Here is a 15,746-nt window from a genome sequence, read left to right as displayed (position 1 = left end):
CCTCTTCCATGTTCTTCTTTTTAATTTTAATGAACAATTATATCTCCTCGCTTTCCTAAGAGTTTAAAGGTGGCTCAGATAACAACGAAACAAGTGGATCTGAATCCCAACACGCTTCCTAGCTGTAACCACTTTCTGTGCCCCATTTTCCCCTTCTGGAAAATGGAAAAGATGATAGTGACCACCTTCAAGGACTACGTTGGAGGTTAATGAAAGAATGTATGCAAAGTCACACAGCACCTGGCACAAGACAAGGACTCCGGGTTCGTCATCATCACCATGGTTATTGTCATTATCAAGGATGAAATGACAAGGGTGAAGTAATCAGCAATGGTATGGGGAGGCTTATAGACCAGAAAACCTGAGCTAAAGGGAGCTACTCAACTGAGGCCAGCATTTTGCTTTGAGATTTTTGGCAGCCTAGGACAAAAAGTGGGAACATAACAGTTGGTTTCTATAGCTCATATTATCTAATAAAGGAAAACAAGAGAGCTCATTAGGAGAGACAAACGCTTCCCCAGCTCTGAGAACCAGAGGTAGGGATCTTTCCATGAAGGTGATGGGATGGAAGAGTTGGTTTAGACCCAGCTCTTGTGTGTACTCGGCCGGAAAGGAGGACACAACGTCCCAGTTGGATCCTTCGGTGCACTTCTGGCGTGGGCTTTCTGATGAGGCAGTCACCTGGCATGGGCTGTACAATTCCTTGTGGCAACAATCCCTCCTCCCCCACTTGACCATGGCTCCTTAAGGGCAAGGGCTATGTCTTACTCATCTCTGTCTCCCCAGTGCCCAGCCGAGTTCCTGGCACCCGGTGGCTCTGCAGTGTGTATGAATGAATGAGGAAGTGAATGATGGATGAACCATAAAAATGTCACTGCAAGGAGGTGAGGCCAGAGGTGGCCAGGAGCCAAGCAATGGGTCACAATCATCAGAGGAAGAATTGAGTGACATAGGGACAGAATATCAAGCCAAGACATTGCAGGGTTTTTTTTCCTCCTGCCTTAAGCATTAGAGAAGGGAACTAATATTTTCTTGAGCACCTAATATACGCCAGGCTCTATATTTTAATTTTCTGTTTATCTCATTGTCTTAGCAACCCTTCCCAGTAGACAGTCAATATTACTTCCATCTTACAGCTGAGGAAGCCGAGGCTCAGAGACGTTAGGCAACTTACTCAGAGTCACCCAGCTTGGAGGAGGCGGAGCAGGGATGGGAACCCAGTGGGGCTTCAAGGCTGGAGCTCTTTCCCAGACACCAGGAGCCGTTCAGAATAGCCCTTCTGTGTCTGCTTAGCACTGGGAGCCATGAGAGGTGAAGGGAAGATGAATCATGATTAACGTCCCACATCCCATGTCCCCCTTTTTAATTTAATTTTATGGTTTCGGGAGTGGTGTCGCACGCGAGTTTCAGGAGCCTGCAGAGATGGGCCACCAGTGGTTTGCTTTAATCCCCTTTTTAATATCTTTGTTGCAATGTTCTTTCCCATCCAGTTCCCAAGTCACACTAAAAAAATACCTCTTCCTTAGGGTAAGCCTGCTCTTATTAAACAGATTCAAATGAAAAGTTTTAAAGATAATTTGAACAATAAGAATCACTCTGTAGCTCCCAGCCGAAGCGCCTTTATTGCTGTATTTATTCCCCAGTATTTCCTGTCTCATTCCCCAGCTCACTGAATCCCTCATCCCCCAACCCTTCCCAACTCTGGCCTGCTTCCTGTTTACTCTGCATCTCTTTTCCCTGAAGGGGATGCGGGGAACGGGGGTGGGGGTGGGTGGGGGGGGTGGGGGGGGCGGGGGGGGGCGGTGTCTCACCTCCACGTGCCCATCTATCCTCTAAGGCTGTCCCACCTGTGCTGAGGAACAGGCAGGGAGGACCTGGAAAGTGTCCGGAGGCGAATTCACACCTGCCTGGGGGTCTCCAAGTGCCTCTCTTGCATCTGAGCCGTGGGAGTGGGGGCAGAGGGTGGAGCAGGGCTACCTGCTCAGAATGCAGGTACCGGGGCCCCTTCCCGACCAAGGGAACTGCCATGTCCCCAGGAGTGCCCAGGAAGCTGCATTTGAAACGAGCACTGCTGGTGGCTTCTGTGCATATACATAGAAAGTTCTCTGATACTTTGGGGGTCATAGATGGTGGAACCTCAGGCTTAAAAGGGGCACCGCTTTGAGAAGGAGGTGTTTCAAAGAAAAGCATGGAAGGAAGGAGACTGACCTGTATGGAGTTCCAAGTGTGTGAGAGGGACATTGTAAAAAATGAACTTGACCTTACGTAAAGGCCTTTGCTGAGACAAGAGACGAACACGACGTCCAGGTGTGGCAGTCGGGTGGCTGAGAGATTTCAGTGTTACCTCCTTTAACCCCGGGGGTATCACCATCCCCAGTGCAGATGACGAAACCGAGGTTTCGGCCCCGACTTCCTTGACTTTCTACCCCAGCCAGCCCAGTCCTGGGCTGTGAAGGGTCAGCGGGGCTCCACGCCTGCGCCTGGCTCTGCGCCGGCACCATGCGGTCTCTCAGCCGGAGCTGCTAACATTTGCATAGGGCCTGTTACAGTTTACCAAGTGCTTTCACATCCATCATCTCACTTAATCCTCACGCAGCCTGGAGAGGCAGGTTGGGGGGGAGGCCAGAGCTTTATGAAGGCCCTCTGCCCACCCCCTGCCCCGACCAGAGAGGTCCCAGCAGACAGAGCTCCGTGGGTTTCCAGGAACCTTTGGGACACAGGTGCACAGGTCCTGGGATGGCAACTGAATCTGCAACTTCTCTCAACTGCCTTTTGCTGCCTCACCCTCCTAGATCCTGGCTGGCTCCCTGGCCTCTGGCCCTCCTGCCACTGAGGTTCAGAGAAGGGAAGGGAATTGAGAAAGGTCACCCCATCAGACAGGACAGAGCTGGGGTTTGAAGACACATCTCCCGACGGCACAGCCCCTGCCCTTTCTCCCGCTTCTACTGTTTTGGGGGAGAGCAGGGCAGTGGCTGGGAGTAAAGGCTTGGAGCCACGTGGACTTGGGATCCAGTGCTGCTCCAACACTTACTCTCTTGGATTCTGACTCCTGCCTCTATGTCTAACCTAACCTCATGCAAGCCCCACCCATTAATGAGCCCCACCCACTTCGTCATCAGTCTTACCAATGCACCAAGCTCTTCCCCACCTCATGACCCTTGCACATGCCGTCCACCTGTGTCTGGAAAGTTCTTCTTTGCATTCTTTGCCAGGCTAAATGCTTATTATCTTTTAGGCCTCGCTTAAATGACACTTTCTCAAAGACGCCTTTCTTGCTTTCCTAGTTCAGGGACCTACCCCCCTCGTATTCTCACACGCAGCTTTTCACTTTGGTTTTCAAAGCAGTATAGCCTAGCACCTAAGAGAGCAGTGAACAAGATCGCCTCAGTTCACCCACTCTGTCCTTTCTTAATTCTGTGACTTGGGGAAAATTACTTAACTTCTCTGTTCCCAGCCTTCTTCATTTTTAAAACTGGGATCATTGTATCTTTCTGTGTCAGTTAGCTTTTGATATATAACAAACCACCCCAAAGCTTAGTGGCTCAAAACAACAAGGGTTTACTTAGCTCTCCTTTCGATGGTTGAGCAATCTGGGCAGGGTTCAGCAGGGCAGTCCTTCTGGTGGGAGCTGGGCTTGACTGAACATGGCTTGTGCTCATCCACACACCTGCAGTCAGCTGAGCCTGGCCAACTGTTGGCCAAAGGCCTTGGGGTTTTCCTCCTGGGATGTGTCATCCTCCAGCAGGTTTTCCTGGGCTCGTTCACGTGGAGGTTGCTGAGTCCCAAGAGAAATGAGAGGTTGTGCCCTAATGCCCAAGGACTTTCCGGGTCTCTGCTTATTACTGAATCCAGAGGGGCAGAAACCACCAAAGGGCCATGACAGTAATGCGTCTTCCATCCCACTTCACTGGGGCTGTGGCGAGGATTAAAATGAGAGCTTTGCACAGAAAGTGCTTAGCACAGCGCCTGGCTGGTTGGTTAGCACTCCATAAGTGCTCATCCTTCTTCTTTGTGACCTAGGACTTAGGCATAGTACACAGCTTGCTTAAGATCTGGCCTCCATTAAGCCCTGGGGATTTGAATCCAGTTTCTGCCACTTTCTGAGGACTGAGCTCCTAGGCACTGTGCTCTGCTGCTCCAGCCACGCAGACATGTCGAGAAGTCAGTGTCTGCCACAGTCCTGAGGTCAGTCTGCGGATCGACTGCCATCCAGGCCCAGGTCTGCGCAGAACCTCTAGCCCTTGCTCACTCTTCCATCAGTCATGTTGCCTCGGCGCCGGGCCCGGGTACCATGTTTGTCGTTGATCTGAAATGCCATAGTGGGAAGAAAATATTTGTTTTGGTGTCCTCTTCCAGGACTAACAATTTTCTGCTTGCATTTTTCTGTTGTTTGGCTCAGATGAATAGCAGTTTTCATCTTTGCTCCGTGTTATCATGTACACAGAACTGCTGTCGGGGAGCTCACAGCATGCATGCTTAGTCATTATTCTGAGAAGGGGTGCCAACAAGGCAGTAGCCTTTATTTTTATACGGCTCTGTACACTGCAAATGCAGAGATAACGCTCAGCGCCGTGTACAGACCCGCCATCAGACACCTATCGTTGCTGGAGGTGGGCAAAGCAGAGGTGCTGGGCACCAATTCTGACTTGCTTCCTTTGTCAGAGCCCGGGAGCTGGATTAACCTCCCCGAGTGATTCACCGTGATAGAGTCTGTGGCAGATTTTTATGATTTTTACCAACTCAAAGGAGAAAGCAAATAGCACGGGAGAGGTGCCAGCATCGGCATAGCTTCTTAGGAAGAGAGACAAAAGGATAGATTCCAGGAAATGCAGGCGGACAGGCTTGACATTGAACCCGACGAAGTTGTGGGGAGAATGGAAAATCTTTCTGTGAGCCCCAAAGTGTTTGCTAAGAGTTGGGTGGGTTCTGTGTGGGATCTGCCAGGGGACTGCCTTGCAGAGGTTGGCGGTTCTTAGGATCGGGTCAAGCAGGGTGGTTAACGTCATCTGATCACCCACAGGGATGCCAGGCCAGAGGTGGGACTTGAGATGGGAGGCTGGAAAATGGAATCAAAGCCAGAAAGGTTGTAACCAGTACAAGGAATGGGGAAATCTTTGGCAACAGAGCTCTTGAATTCAAAAGCTCCAGGAAATGGACACGAGTAAGGACAATGTCCTGAGCTGGTTCATTCATTTATTCAACAAATGCTTACTGAGACGGAGTTATGTGCCAAGCACTGCTCCGGGCCCTGAGGGCTCTGTGGTGAGCAAGATACCGTCCCTGCCCTCAGGGAGGATATGCTGTTGTAAGGAGTAAAGACATAATAAGATGCTGTGATGGTGATCAGTACTAGGAAGAAAATGACAGCTGATGGAGCAGAGAGTGCCTAGTAAGGCTGGAGGTGAGAGGTTCAGGGGGAAGGACACTTAAAAATGGGCAGGAAAGGCTCGTTTGAAAGTATGAAAGATGACCTGAGGCCTGAATGAGAAGGAGCCAGTCAAGGGCTGATCTATCCTTCCATAGGAAGTGCAAAGGTCCTGGGGCTGGAATGAACTTGGCTTGTCAAAGAATATTTATAAGGTCAGAGTGGCTGGAAGAGCGGGGGTCAAAGCAGGAGGGGGCCATGGGGCCACTTCGTGTGCTGCCTTGGGGGTCAGAAAGGAGTTTGGATTTTAGCCTGTGTGTAATGAGAATCCACCAAGAGAGTGTTAGTGGGAGGATGGTTTGATCTGAGTTCTAAGACTGTCCTGGCTCTGCAGGTGTGCAGTTTTCTAGAACAAATAACAACAAATGAATCTTGCTTTCTTGGGAGTGGAGGGGACAGGTAGGGAGACCCTGGATCAGGGACTTGTAACTGTGTGCTGCATCTCGGCTGCACCAGGTGTTTGAGAGAGGCTGTCTTAGAGAAGTGGAGATGGGACGATAGTGGCTGGATTGCTTTATTCCCCCAAAGTGTTGATCCAGGATTACTGTCAGGCTGGGGGGAGGGTCTCTGACAGTGTCCCCAAGGCTCAGGCCTGGACTCTCGAGTTTAACATTTTTATCAACAAATTGGCGGGAGACCCAGAAGACATGCTCATCAGACATGCAGCTGGCACGCAGCTGTCAGGGACAACTAATGCCATGGATGACAGGCTCCGGATTCATCGTGATGATCCTCTGCAGGCCGGAGTGATGAGATGAGCTCAGCAATATCCCCGCTTGTATTCAGATTGGGAAGCACAGCCCAGCCACGGAGCAGGGGGACCTCGCTGGGTAACTTTCCCTGGAAAGGAAGTGGGGGGCTGAGGGGGGATGTGGTAAAGGCAGCCCGACCCATCCGCACCGCACCCCCACACCAGCCTCTCCACTTTCTTGGTGACAAGGTCCTTAGCCTCTTTCAGGCTCGCTTTTCCCATCTGTAAAGTAGGAATAATACTGTCTACTGCCCAGGGGTGTGGAGAGGGTTAAACATGAGCATATGTGTGGATGCCTGGCTTCCTGTCTGGCCTATAGTGGATTCACGGCAGACGCAAGGGAAACAGGAGTTTGTAGGGGCTGTTCCAGGGAAACCAGGATGCTCTGGGCAGCTTTTCAAGGGCACGTGGAGAACCCACCTCCAGAGTGGGTCCTTCTGGGAACGCCAGCTTCCTAAGAGGCCCATTGACCCTGCGATGTGTCCAGAGGAGAGTGACCAGGGAGCATGAACAGGGGTTCTTCCTCAGCTTCCGCCTGGCTCCGGGCTGGGGGAGGGGTGGGAGCACCCTCTCAGCTGCTGAGAAGGGACCACCTGTGGGGCCTTTTGCGGTACCAAACCCTCCAGGGCCCTGTGGGTCTTTTAGAAGCTGCTTTGACTTCTCCTTGGGACCGGTACTTTAAAGGATTCAGTGGTGAGACTTTCGTGTATGCATGTATTGTGTAACATTTTTATTAAAAAGAAAATAACAGAAACAGAAACCAAACATGAAAGTACAGCGAATCGCGTGTGATGGCCTCATGTACCATCAGCCAGCTTTTAGCGATGATCAACATATTACCCCCCACTTCTCCCTCCTGCTGCTGGATGAAGTTGAAAGCAAATCCCAGACATAAAGTTATCTGTAAATACTTTAATATGTATCTCTAAGAGATAAGGACTCTTTTTTTGTTGCTTAAGTATAACCACAATACCATTATCACACGTTTTAAGAATTAACATAATTGTAGTAAGTCTTTCTAATTCAGAAAATCTCTTGGTCTATAGCTTACTTTGCGAGTTTTTTTGGGAGGAGGAGATGTAAAAATTGGTCCTTCACATGTCTGGTTTCTGTGACTCGAGACTCACCTGTGACTCGAGACTCACCCGTTCCCTTTGAGGAGGATGGTGAAGAGGGGCCTACGGCTTGGGACCATGGATTAGCAGCCTCTTTACTCTGGTTGTTCCCACGGGCACAGTGGTGAGAGTGGGGCCTATTTATAGACTAAGTGTTGACATGGGAAGGAGGTAAGGAACTGAACAGAAGAAAGGGCAGGGAAGAAGGAGAGAAGAGACAGAAGGGATGGAAGAGGAAAGCGAGAGTAGAAGCTGGCCTCGCCTCACATGCAGGCTTGCTGGTCCTTGCAGCCTTGCACTGGAGCTGATGCTCACAGCCAGCACATGCTGAGAGCTTCCTGCATGCGGGCATCATGGGGAGCTCACCCACAGCTTACCTCTGCAAGTTCTCACACCACCCACAGAGTGGGTGCTGTTAGGGTCATAAGTATGTTAAAAGGGAGGTCCCTGAGGTTCCAGAGTTGGATGTGAAATAAGCAGTGGTGCCCGATTCTGACCCAGGTCCATTTGGCTGGAGTCTGCTTTTTCCTGCTTCCGAGCCTGCAAGGCTACATGTGGGGCTGGCATTCAGGAGGCACAGCTGTCTCTGTTGTTAGGATAATGACATGCTCCCATATCCTCAGCTCTTCCCCATGCTCCCCAAGGGCCCTGGCCACCCAGCTCCCTTTCCAGGACCTCCTGGGCCTCATCAGGACCCAGCAACTAAGGGGTTAATGCCCAGCACAGCAGGAAGCCTCCGGGACTGTAGCCTCTGCCTATTCTGATTGGTTGTCAAAGGGACTGACTGTTCCCTGGTTCTGTGTGGTGACCTGTGCATCATTATGCATCTGCACTTGTGTGTGCGTCAAACACGTATGTGTGTGTGTGCGTGTTTCTCCGTGTGCACATGTGAGTGTGCACGTGCTCATAGACAAAGAGCATCACCAGGAAGGCATGTCCTTGCTGGGAGCATTCCCTAGTCACTGTTTGCCAGACCCACTGGGCCATCGGAGTGGCTTGTCGGAACAGGAGCGTGTACCAGGCTGCCCCAACGGCAAATCTCTGCTTGTGCGGTGCTTTAATTTTTTCCTCTGACTCTTCTTCATCATCTTCATCACCTTCTCCTGGGGCAGAGCACTGAGCAGTTTCCAGAATGCTCTGTGTAGACCTCCTCATCTGCCCTTCACAGGAGCCCATTGAGTAGAAGTAGCAGAAGGTTCTATAGCTGCGTAGCCATGGTCTTTCTGGAGTGCCAGGGAGAAAGGTGCCCACTTGCCAAGGATACCGGTGAGGCAAGCTAGGCCAGCAGGATTACCATCCCCTCCCACATCTGGAAAGAGCCAGCAACCAGGAGCATAGAGTCCATGGGCCCATCAGGCTGGCGCTGGCCATCAAGGGTCCAGAAGGGGAGGTGCAGAGAGAGGCCAGTGTTTAGATGCAAGGAGATGTTTGCAAATTGACACAGGGACCAACCAACTGCTGCTGCTCCCAGGAAGTGGGGCTCAGTCCAGAGGTTATGATCTGGTCAGATGACCATGCCAGCCAGGGTAGGCATGGGTATCCACAGGGCCACAGTGTGGAATCCAGGATCCAGGGGCCCAGCCAGGCTGACACGGGGATAGACATACTAGCTGACACTTGTGTCATCCTTATTCTGTACCAGACACTATGTGAAGCGTTTTGCACATCTGTGATGTTCCTGTTAACCAGATGAGGAGACAGGGGTACCGAGATGCTGAGCAACAGGCCCAGGGTCACAGAGCTGGGAAGTGACGGAGCCAAGACATGAGCTCCTGCTGTCCCCTCCGCAATCCCTTCTCTCGCTCTTCCATTTGCAGTGAGTCTGGGGGCTTCCCAGGGCTCAGCCTCAGCCGCCTGGACCCCATGCTCACAGCTGTTGGCTCACTCCCGACCGGTTTGCTGCTGGTCTTCTGTTGTTTCAGATCCTGGGCACTACTGGATAGGGAGGAATGGATTGAAATTAAGGCTCAGCTCACTCAGCCAGACGTAGCATCGGGAGAGGACCCAGGGGTCCTCATTCCTAGAACTGTGCTCTTGGTACAGTGCCCACTGGCGTGGCATAGAAACCTCTTGAGAGTCCACTCCTGGTTCATTCTCTCTCTTGAGAAAGCAATAGATTTCTCTTACCTGGAAACATGTTTCTCCACCCCCTTTCCCTGGGGCCTGGGCCTTCCTGCAGAGCCACCCCTAGGGAGCTGGCACTAAAGCCGTCTGTCTTTCTGACCTGCTTATAGAGCTCTGGAGTTCAGCAGTGGCAAAGACGAGATCTCCCTGTTGGTGGAGCAGGAGTTCCTGAGCCTGACCAAAGAGCCCCTCATCCTGGTCGCAGACAACTCGGGGGAGCTGGAGGCACCTGGCAGCTCTCCCAAGGGGCCTCGACAGCCGGCTCCCTGCCTTCTCGTACCTCCTCTGGTGACAGGCAGCAGTGAGTGCCCAGGAGCCTCCGTCATTGCTGATGATGAGCTTCTAGAGCCGAAGGTGGCCGTGTCCGTGATCGGCAGCCGGCAGGACTGCGATTCTGCCATGTCTACGGTCACGGGCATCCTGCGTGCAGCCAAGGTCAAGAGTGCCAAGGGGACAGAAGACAGAGGTCACAGTCTGGGTGCCTCCAACTCAGAGATCAGCAAGCTCCTGGCCCAGTTCCCACTGAAGTCCACCAAAACGTCCAAGACCCCCGACAACAAGATGGTGCTGGAGGAGACCAAGGTCATCAAGGACTTCCTGCAGAACAGCATGTTCAGTGGCCCTGGACCCAAGGAGCCCACAGGGCTGGGCCCATTCCTGCTGCTGCCACCCTCGCCTCCTCCTGCACCCCCTGACAAGCTCCCAGAGCTCCCTGCTCAGAAGAGGCAGCTCCCAGTGTTTGCCAAGATCTGCTCCAAGCCCGAGGCTGACCCCTCCATGGAGGGGCACCTCCTGATAGGTGAGTGGGGCTGGGGGAAGGGCTAGCAAGTGGGCCTGCAGGGAGGAGAAACTTATCAGAAAGCCACCAGGGCTGCCGCGGGCGCAGGCAGCATCTTGTGCAGGGTAGGACGAGGTGGCCTCCCTGGTGGGTGCAGCCCCCAGGTGCAGGGTGTTCTTAGTGCCCACAGGGCTCCTCTGCTGGATGCCCATGTATGGGGCACAGCTTGTATAAGCAAATACGGCAGTCCTCATCCCAATGCTTTGAGCAGATAGACAGGCACATTTGATAACTGGCTCGTTTTTTGAATCCACCAGATAATCAGAGTACATTGAAGGAAGCATTTACCCTAGCTGAGTCCAGCTTCACCCTGGACTTGGACTTTTTGCTGGATAGGATAGAAACTTGATTGGCCCCTGGGGTCATCTGGCTTCCGATGGAGGCGCCCGTTCTGACCCTGAGGCCTGGTCCTCTCTCTGGGACAGGGGGCTGAACATGTAAACCCTCCAGGTGCAGTTCAGACTGTTGGCCCTGGGATTTGTTCCCTGGGACTCCAAAACCTTAGAAAAGTGCATTTCCATCCCCTAATTGAGGAGTCCACATCTTTCCCAGGAAATCCAGCCAGCTCCCCCTTTTCCCCCACCCACTCCCAGATTCGGCATTTTATGCCTCTTCCGATCCAGCCACTCAGACTGATGGTTCCAAGAAGGCAGACTGATGGCAATGACATTTGCCTACAGTCAGCGGTCCCTACGAATGTAGATCATCCTCCCGTCAACTGAAAGACAAATGCCCCCCAGGCTGTAAGCACAGATGGACAACTGAGAAATGCCTGTATCTGGAGGCCCCAAATCCATCCCCCTAAGAAAATAGGAATGGGGTCATCCTCGAGAATATTCTGTGCTCTGGAGCTTTGTAGGAAGGCTAAGGAACCAGAGCTGTGGACGGCAAGCTGCACTCTGGGTCTTAGGCAGGCCTCTAGGAGCCCGAGGGCTCTTTGGAGGCGAAGGACTGTATACATGAGAGGACTAAGCCCTCTCTGGAGAGAGGGGACTTTCCTCCCACCTCCTCCTCCAGGAAGGGTGCCTGGCTAGCTCTCTGGAGAGGGGCTGCTTGGTTGGAGGCAGTCTTGTTGCACCCACCCTCCCCACCGTTTGTGTGTGTCTGTGTGGACAAGCGTGTGGGCAAAGGGAAGCCAAAGGGAGCATTGCAGGTGTGAGTGCATTTGTTAAAGAAAATGCATGCGTGAGTGTGTCTGAGTGTCTGGCCATCTTGTGTGTGTAGTCGTGTATGTGTGAGTGAGTCAAAGGAACGACAGGCAGGATTTTGTGTGTGCTGCGTACACAGAATTTGGAAGAGGGAGCTCTGAGGTCACTGAGTGGCAAGCATCTTTAAGGCAACCGGAGGTGTGGGAGAGCTACAGGTGCATGGGCTCTGGGGAAAGGCTATTATTAGTGGGTACCGTTCCTTCAGTGCACTGGCCGGGGGCTAAACGCGGCAACCAGAGAAAGTCTTGGAAGAGACTCTAGGGACATATTTTGCTAAAAATGTCATTTTCTCCTAAATTGGTTCAGGCTGGAGCAGTTATTCCCTTTGCTGGGATGGTTCCAGGAGGACAGGTCCAGTCCTGTCCAGACACAGCCACAGGTCCCCTGAGCTGGGGAGGCAAGAGCTGGTGGGATCAGATCCACTCCCAACAGGTAACACGGGGCACAGATCCTCTGATCTGGCTCCTACCAGAATGTTCCACGGTGCCTGCTATGTGTCCAGCACCATTTTCCATCCCAGCTCTATGGAGACCATGACCTCCAGGCTGGGAATGAGTGAAGGATGCTGGGAGGGCAAGGCCCTCTTCCCTGCTTCAATGAAGCAATGCCTTAAAAACACACACACACACATATGTATATAATTCCTCCCCACAATACTTAATTTTGTTTGAAGGAAGAGCTCCATTGCTAAAAAGGACATACAGGTGAAAACCATAGCTGTGGAGGGTCCCATGATGGTCCGGACAGCATCTTCATACTGGGAATGCTGGGTCTATTTGGAGAGATTCCTGAGCCTGGCACCGACTACATCCAGTGACTCACTCTGTCTCTCTGATGCCTTTGCCCACAGTCAGCTGTGCCTGCCAGGCCTCCTCCCCCAAACCGTACCCCTGGATGGAAGGCCTCGCTGAGGGTGCACTTCCTCCTGGAAGCCCTCTGACCCTCTCAGATGGAGGCTGTCTCAGCCCCCCTCTTCTCCCACTGTGTCTCTGTCACCTTACGGTTCCCATCTGCCTTGTCCCAGAGCTATTTCTGGGTTTGTCTCTCTCTTCCTCCTTGTGGTGAGCTCCTGCAGGGCCAAGTCTGGCTCTGACTCATTGCAGTGTCCCCAGCACTCAGGTCAGGGCCTGGCGCTGACAAGTGAGCTGTATCGCCTGTGAGCAATGAAGCAGGAATAGAGTTCGTGATGAGGGAGCAGGCCGAGGCTCAGACCGCGTGTTCTGTGGGGATGTGTGTCTCCCCCTGGAAACCAAGTGTTCCCTGAGGGCAAGAACTGTGTCCAAGTCAGCTTTGTATCCTGAGCCTGGCTTTATGGAGGGTTGGAAGGAAGGAAGAGAGGAAAAAAGGAGGGAGGGAAATGTGGGAAGGAAGGAAAAGAGGGAGGGAGGAAGGAAGGAATGAAGGAAGGGAGATAAGACTGGATGGATGCATGCATGCATGTGAGTATGAGAGGGGAAGACCAGAATGGGCAGTGGGCAGTGGAGGCTTCACGAAGGAGACTGGGGTTGGATTTGGCTGGGAGAGGGACCCTAGAGTGGCCTGAGCATCAGGTATGTCCTATGGAGGACCCATCACTTAGATCACAAGACAGTGTTCTCGCATCTAACACTTGGCCCTCCAAAACCATTGACTCAGTTTCCCTCTTTCTGTAGAACGGAACTCTGGTGCCAAGGAACCAAGCAAGAGTCAAGAGAGCCTCTTTCTCAGTCAGTGGCCCCAGAGCCAGAAGGACAGCTGTGGTGAGGAGGGTTGCAGTGACCCGGTGAGCTCCACATCCATAGCCCTGCCCGTCAAGAAACCTGCATGGCCGGCCAAGAAGAACCTGCTCTATGAGTTCCTTGGGGCCACCAAGAACCCAAGCCGGCAGCTGAGGCTTCGCAGCAAAGTGGACGTGGATGGGCTGAAGCTGAAACGTAAGCTGACCCTGCCCAGAAGGAGTCTGTAGACGAAAGGATTTCAGAAACCCTCAGGGGCCCTGGGAATGGCTCTGCCATCAAATGACTGTCTCATCCATGGACAAGTCACTGTCTTTCTCTGGGTGTCAGTTTTTAAACCCATAAAAGTTTTCCCCCCATAAAATGGGGGAAATCCATTCTCCTCATGCCTCTTATTGGGAACACAGTTGCTAGAGAAATGCAGCTGGTTTTCAGGGACCACACGGGCATTGTTATTCCTGGTGGTCAATCTGAATGCAGCCCTAACTCAGTGTACATCACAACCCCTCCAGTCGCCCAAGCCAAATAAAAATCTGTGCTTCAGATTTTTTCTACGCTGGGACTATTCATGTCTCTGCTCTCTCTCCCTTGCCTTCCTATAACTGCTTTCGTCAAACCTCCTTCCCCCCCCCAAAAAAAATGCCAGTAAGGGGAAACTGAGGCCCATCTCTGACTCTATAAGCCTTTAGAACATATTGTAGAGAGAGAAACTAGGATTCACATCTTGAAACAGCTCAACCAAATCTTACTCATTAGACTAGTTTGGGGTCATACCATACTGCAATATATAATATTTTAAAATACGTTTTAAAAAATTATTCCAATATAAATACAACCACCTGTGGAAGGTCCTCAGTGTTGCCAAGCACACGTCCTCAGGGGGCTGCTTGAATAATTTGATAAGACTGACTTCCAATATCATAGCAATTGTTTGTATAAAACTGGATTTTTCTAAAGCCCTTGAAAGAACTCGGTTTCATATGTAGGTGAAATACAGCCCTAGCAATCTGGTTGGTTGTATTCTCTTGGTAAACTCCCTCCTTTGCTAGTGAACGATGGAAAGAGAAGCTCCAAGCCAGACCATGCTGGGATTTTCACCGCTTCCAACTTGGCAAGGTGTGAACGAAGGATGTTTCCTTATAGTTGGAAATTCACCCAAAGTTTGAAGAACCCTCCGGGAGCGTAAAAGACCTGAGCTCTGAGAACATTCACCCCGGGGACAGTCATGTTGCCAAAGGCATCCTGGCCTCTCCCTTCCTATTCACTGAAACGCTCTCCCTTTCCTATGACTCACAGTTAACCCACCTGTGACAGTGGCCGACAAGAACAACCTCAAGTACACAGGGAATGTTTTCACTCCACGCTTTGCCACCACCTTGACCTCGGCAACCGTGAACCAGCCACTCTGGCTCAACCTGAACTATCCACCTCCGCCCGTGTTCACAAATCACTCCAACTTCCCGCAGTATCAGGTGAGCCAGTGGGGCCTGGGCCTGGCTCTCTGCCTGGCCATCCACCCGGGTTCCGGCCACGGAGGAGCTGTGGCTGGCAGGGAGACTAGCAAAGATGCTTCAGACTCATTGGTTAATTTCATTGGGGTCACATCAGATCAACTACTTGGTACACACACACACACACACACACACACACGCATATGCATGTATAGTTCTAATTTTCCTTCATCTGAATTCCAGTTCACTCTGAGCTGTGTATTCCAGAGCTGCTTTGCGAGTTTTGGCCTGTTAAGTGCTTGGGTTCCCAGAATAGGATGATGGCATAGGCCTTGTTTCCACCCACATCCTGTGACTTCCTTTATAGGATGACGTCCGTCCTGGATTACTCGGGACAGTCCTAGTTCAGATCTTTTGTCCCAGTGTAATTGTTAATAGCACCCCCTTTCACTCTCAGTTGACCTGGTGTGGATGACAAATTAGATGGCCACTTTATTTAAACTACATCCGAGCCATCTTTGCTTGTACCAGTGTAGGGGAGGAAGGCATTTCCTCTACCCTTGGGTTCTTCTGGCTGGGCTACAAATTAAATTGCTATGAGACAGAATAACAGGAGAAAATCAAACAAAGCTTTATAACATGTATACATGGGAGACACTCAAGCAAACTGAGCAGCTCGCCAAAATGGCAGGGGCTCTCATCTTAAATACCATCTTCAGCTAAGGACAAAGGAGGATGTTGGGGGTAGTGGTTTGGGGCTTCAAAGGGGAGGAAGGCAATTCACATGGAAATGGAAAAGCAAATGTTTGGTAGATAGAACTTTGATAAGAAGGGGCTTAGCAAGGACCCTCCCAGTCTACTGGATACCCAGAGTTATCTATGGTGAGGGCCTGTCCTGGGGCCAGGCCTTTATTTTAAATCTCTTTTAGGCAGTTAAGAGGAAAGTCAAAGTTTCTTTCAGAGTCTTTTGTTCTTAAAAATAATCAAGGCAAGGCAAAGAGACAGATTTTGGGGTGGCCAATTCTGATCCCCCACACCAGCTAAGGTGACTCGGCATAAAGTCTCAGTCTTGGGCTCATGGCTTAAAGGGAGTTGCTGTCCACACCAAAGGGATGATGA

At 51.5% G+C, this 15,746-nt stretch overlaps 1 protein-coding gene across 1 annotated transcript in view; it reads left to right on the top strand.

Moving 5' to 3' along the window:
• The window catches only part of C5H1orf94 (chromosome 5 C1orf94 homolog), a 35,887-nt gene that overhangs the window by 7,031 nt on the left and 13,110 nt on the right, over positions 1-15,746 (top strand). Inside the window, exons 2-4 of the mRNA XM_014864006.3 lie at positions 9,526-10,214; positions 13,114-13,374; positions 14,473-14,648. Coding sequence (XP_014719492.2) covers positions 9,526-10,214; positions 13,114-13,374; positions 14,473-14,648 — 1,126 coding nt within the window. The remainder of the gene's footprint in view (positions 1-9,525; positions 10,215-13,113; positions 13,375-14,472; positions 14,649-15,746) is intronic.

The sequence above is a fragment of the Equus asinus genome, chromosome 5 (genome assembly GCF_041296235.1).
Source record: "Equus asinus isolate D_3611 breed Donkey chromosome 5, EquAss-T2T_v2, whole genome shotgun sequence".
In the NCBI taxonomy this organism is placed as follows: domain Eukaryota; kingdom Metazoa; phylum Chordata; class Mammalia; order Perissodactyla; family Equidae; genus Equus; species Equus asinus.
The sequence above is the reverse complement of the archived record's forward strand: the minus strand, read 5'-3'. Positions and strand labels throughout refer to the sequence as shown.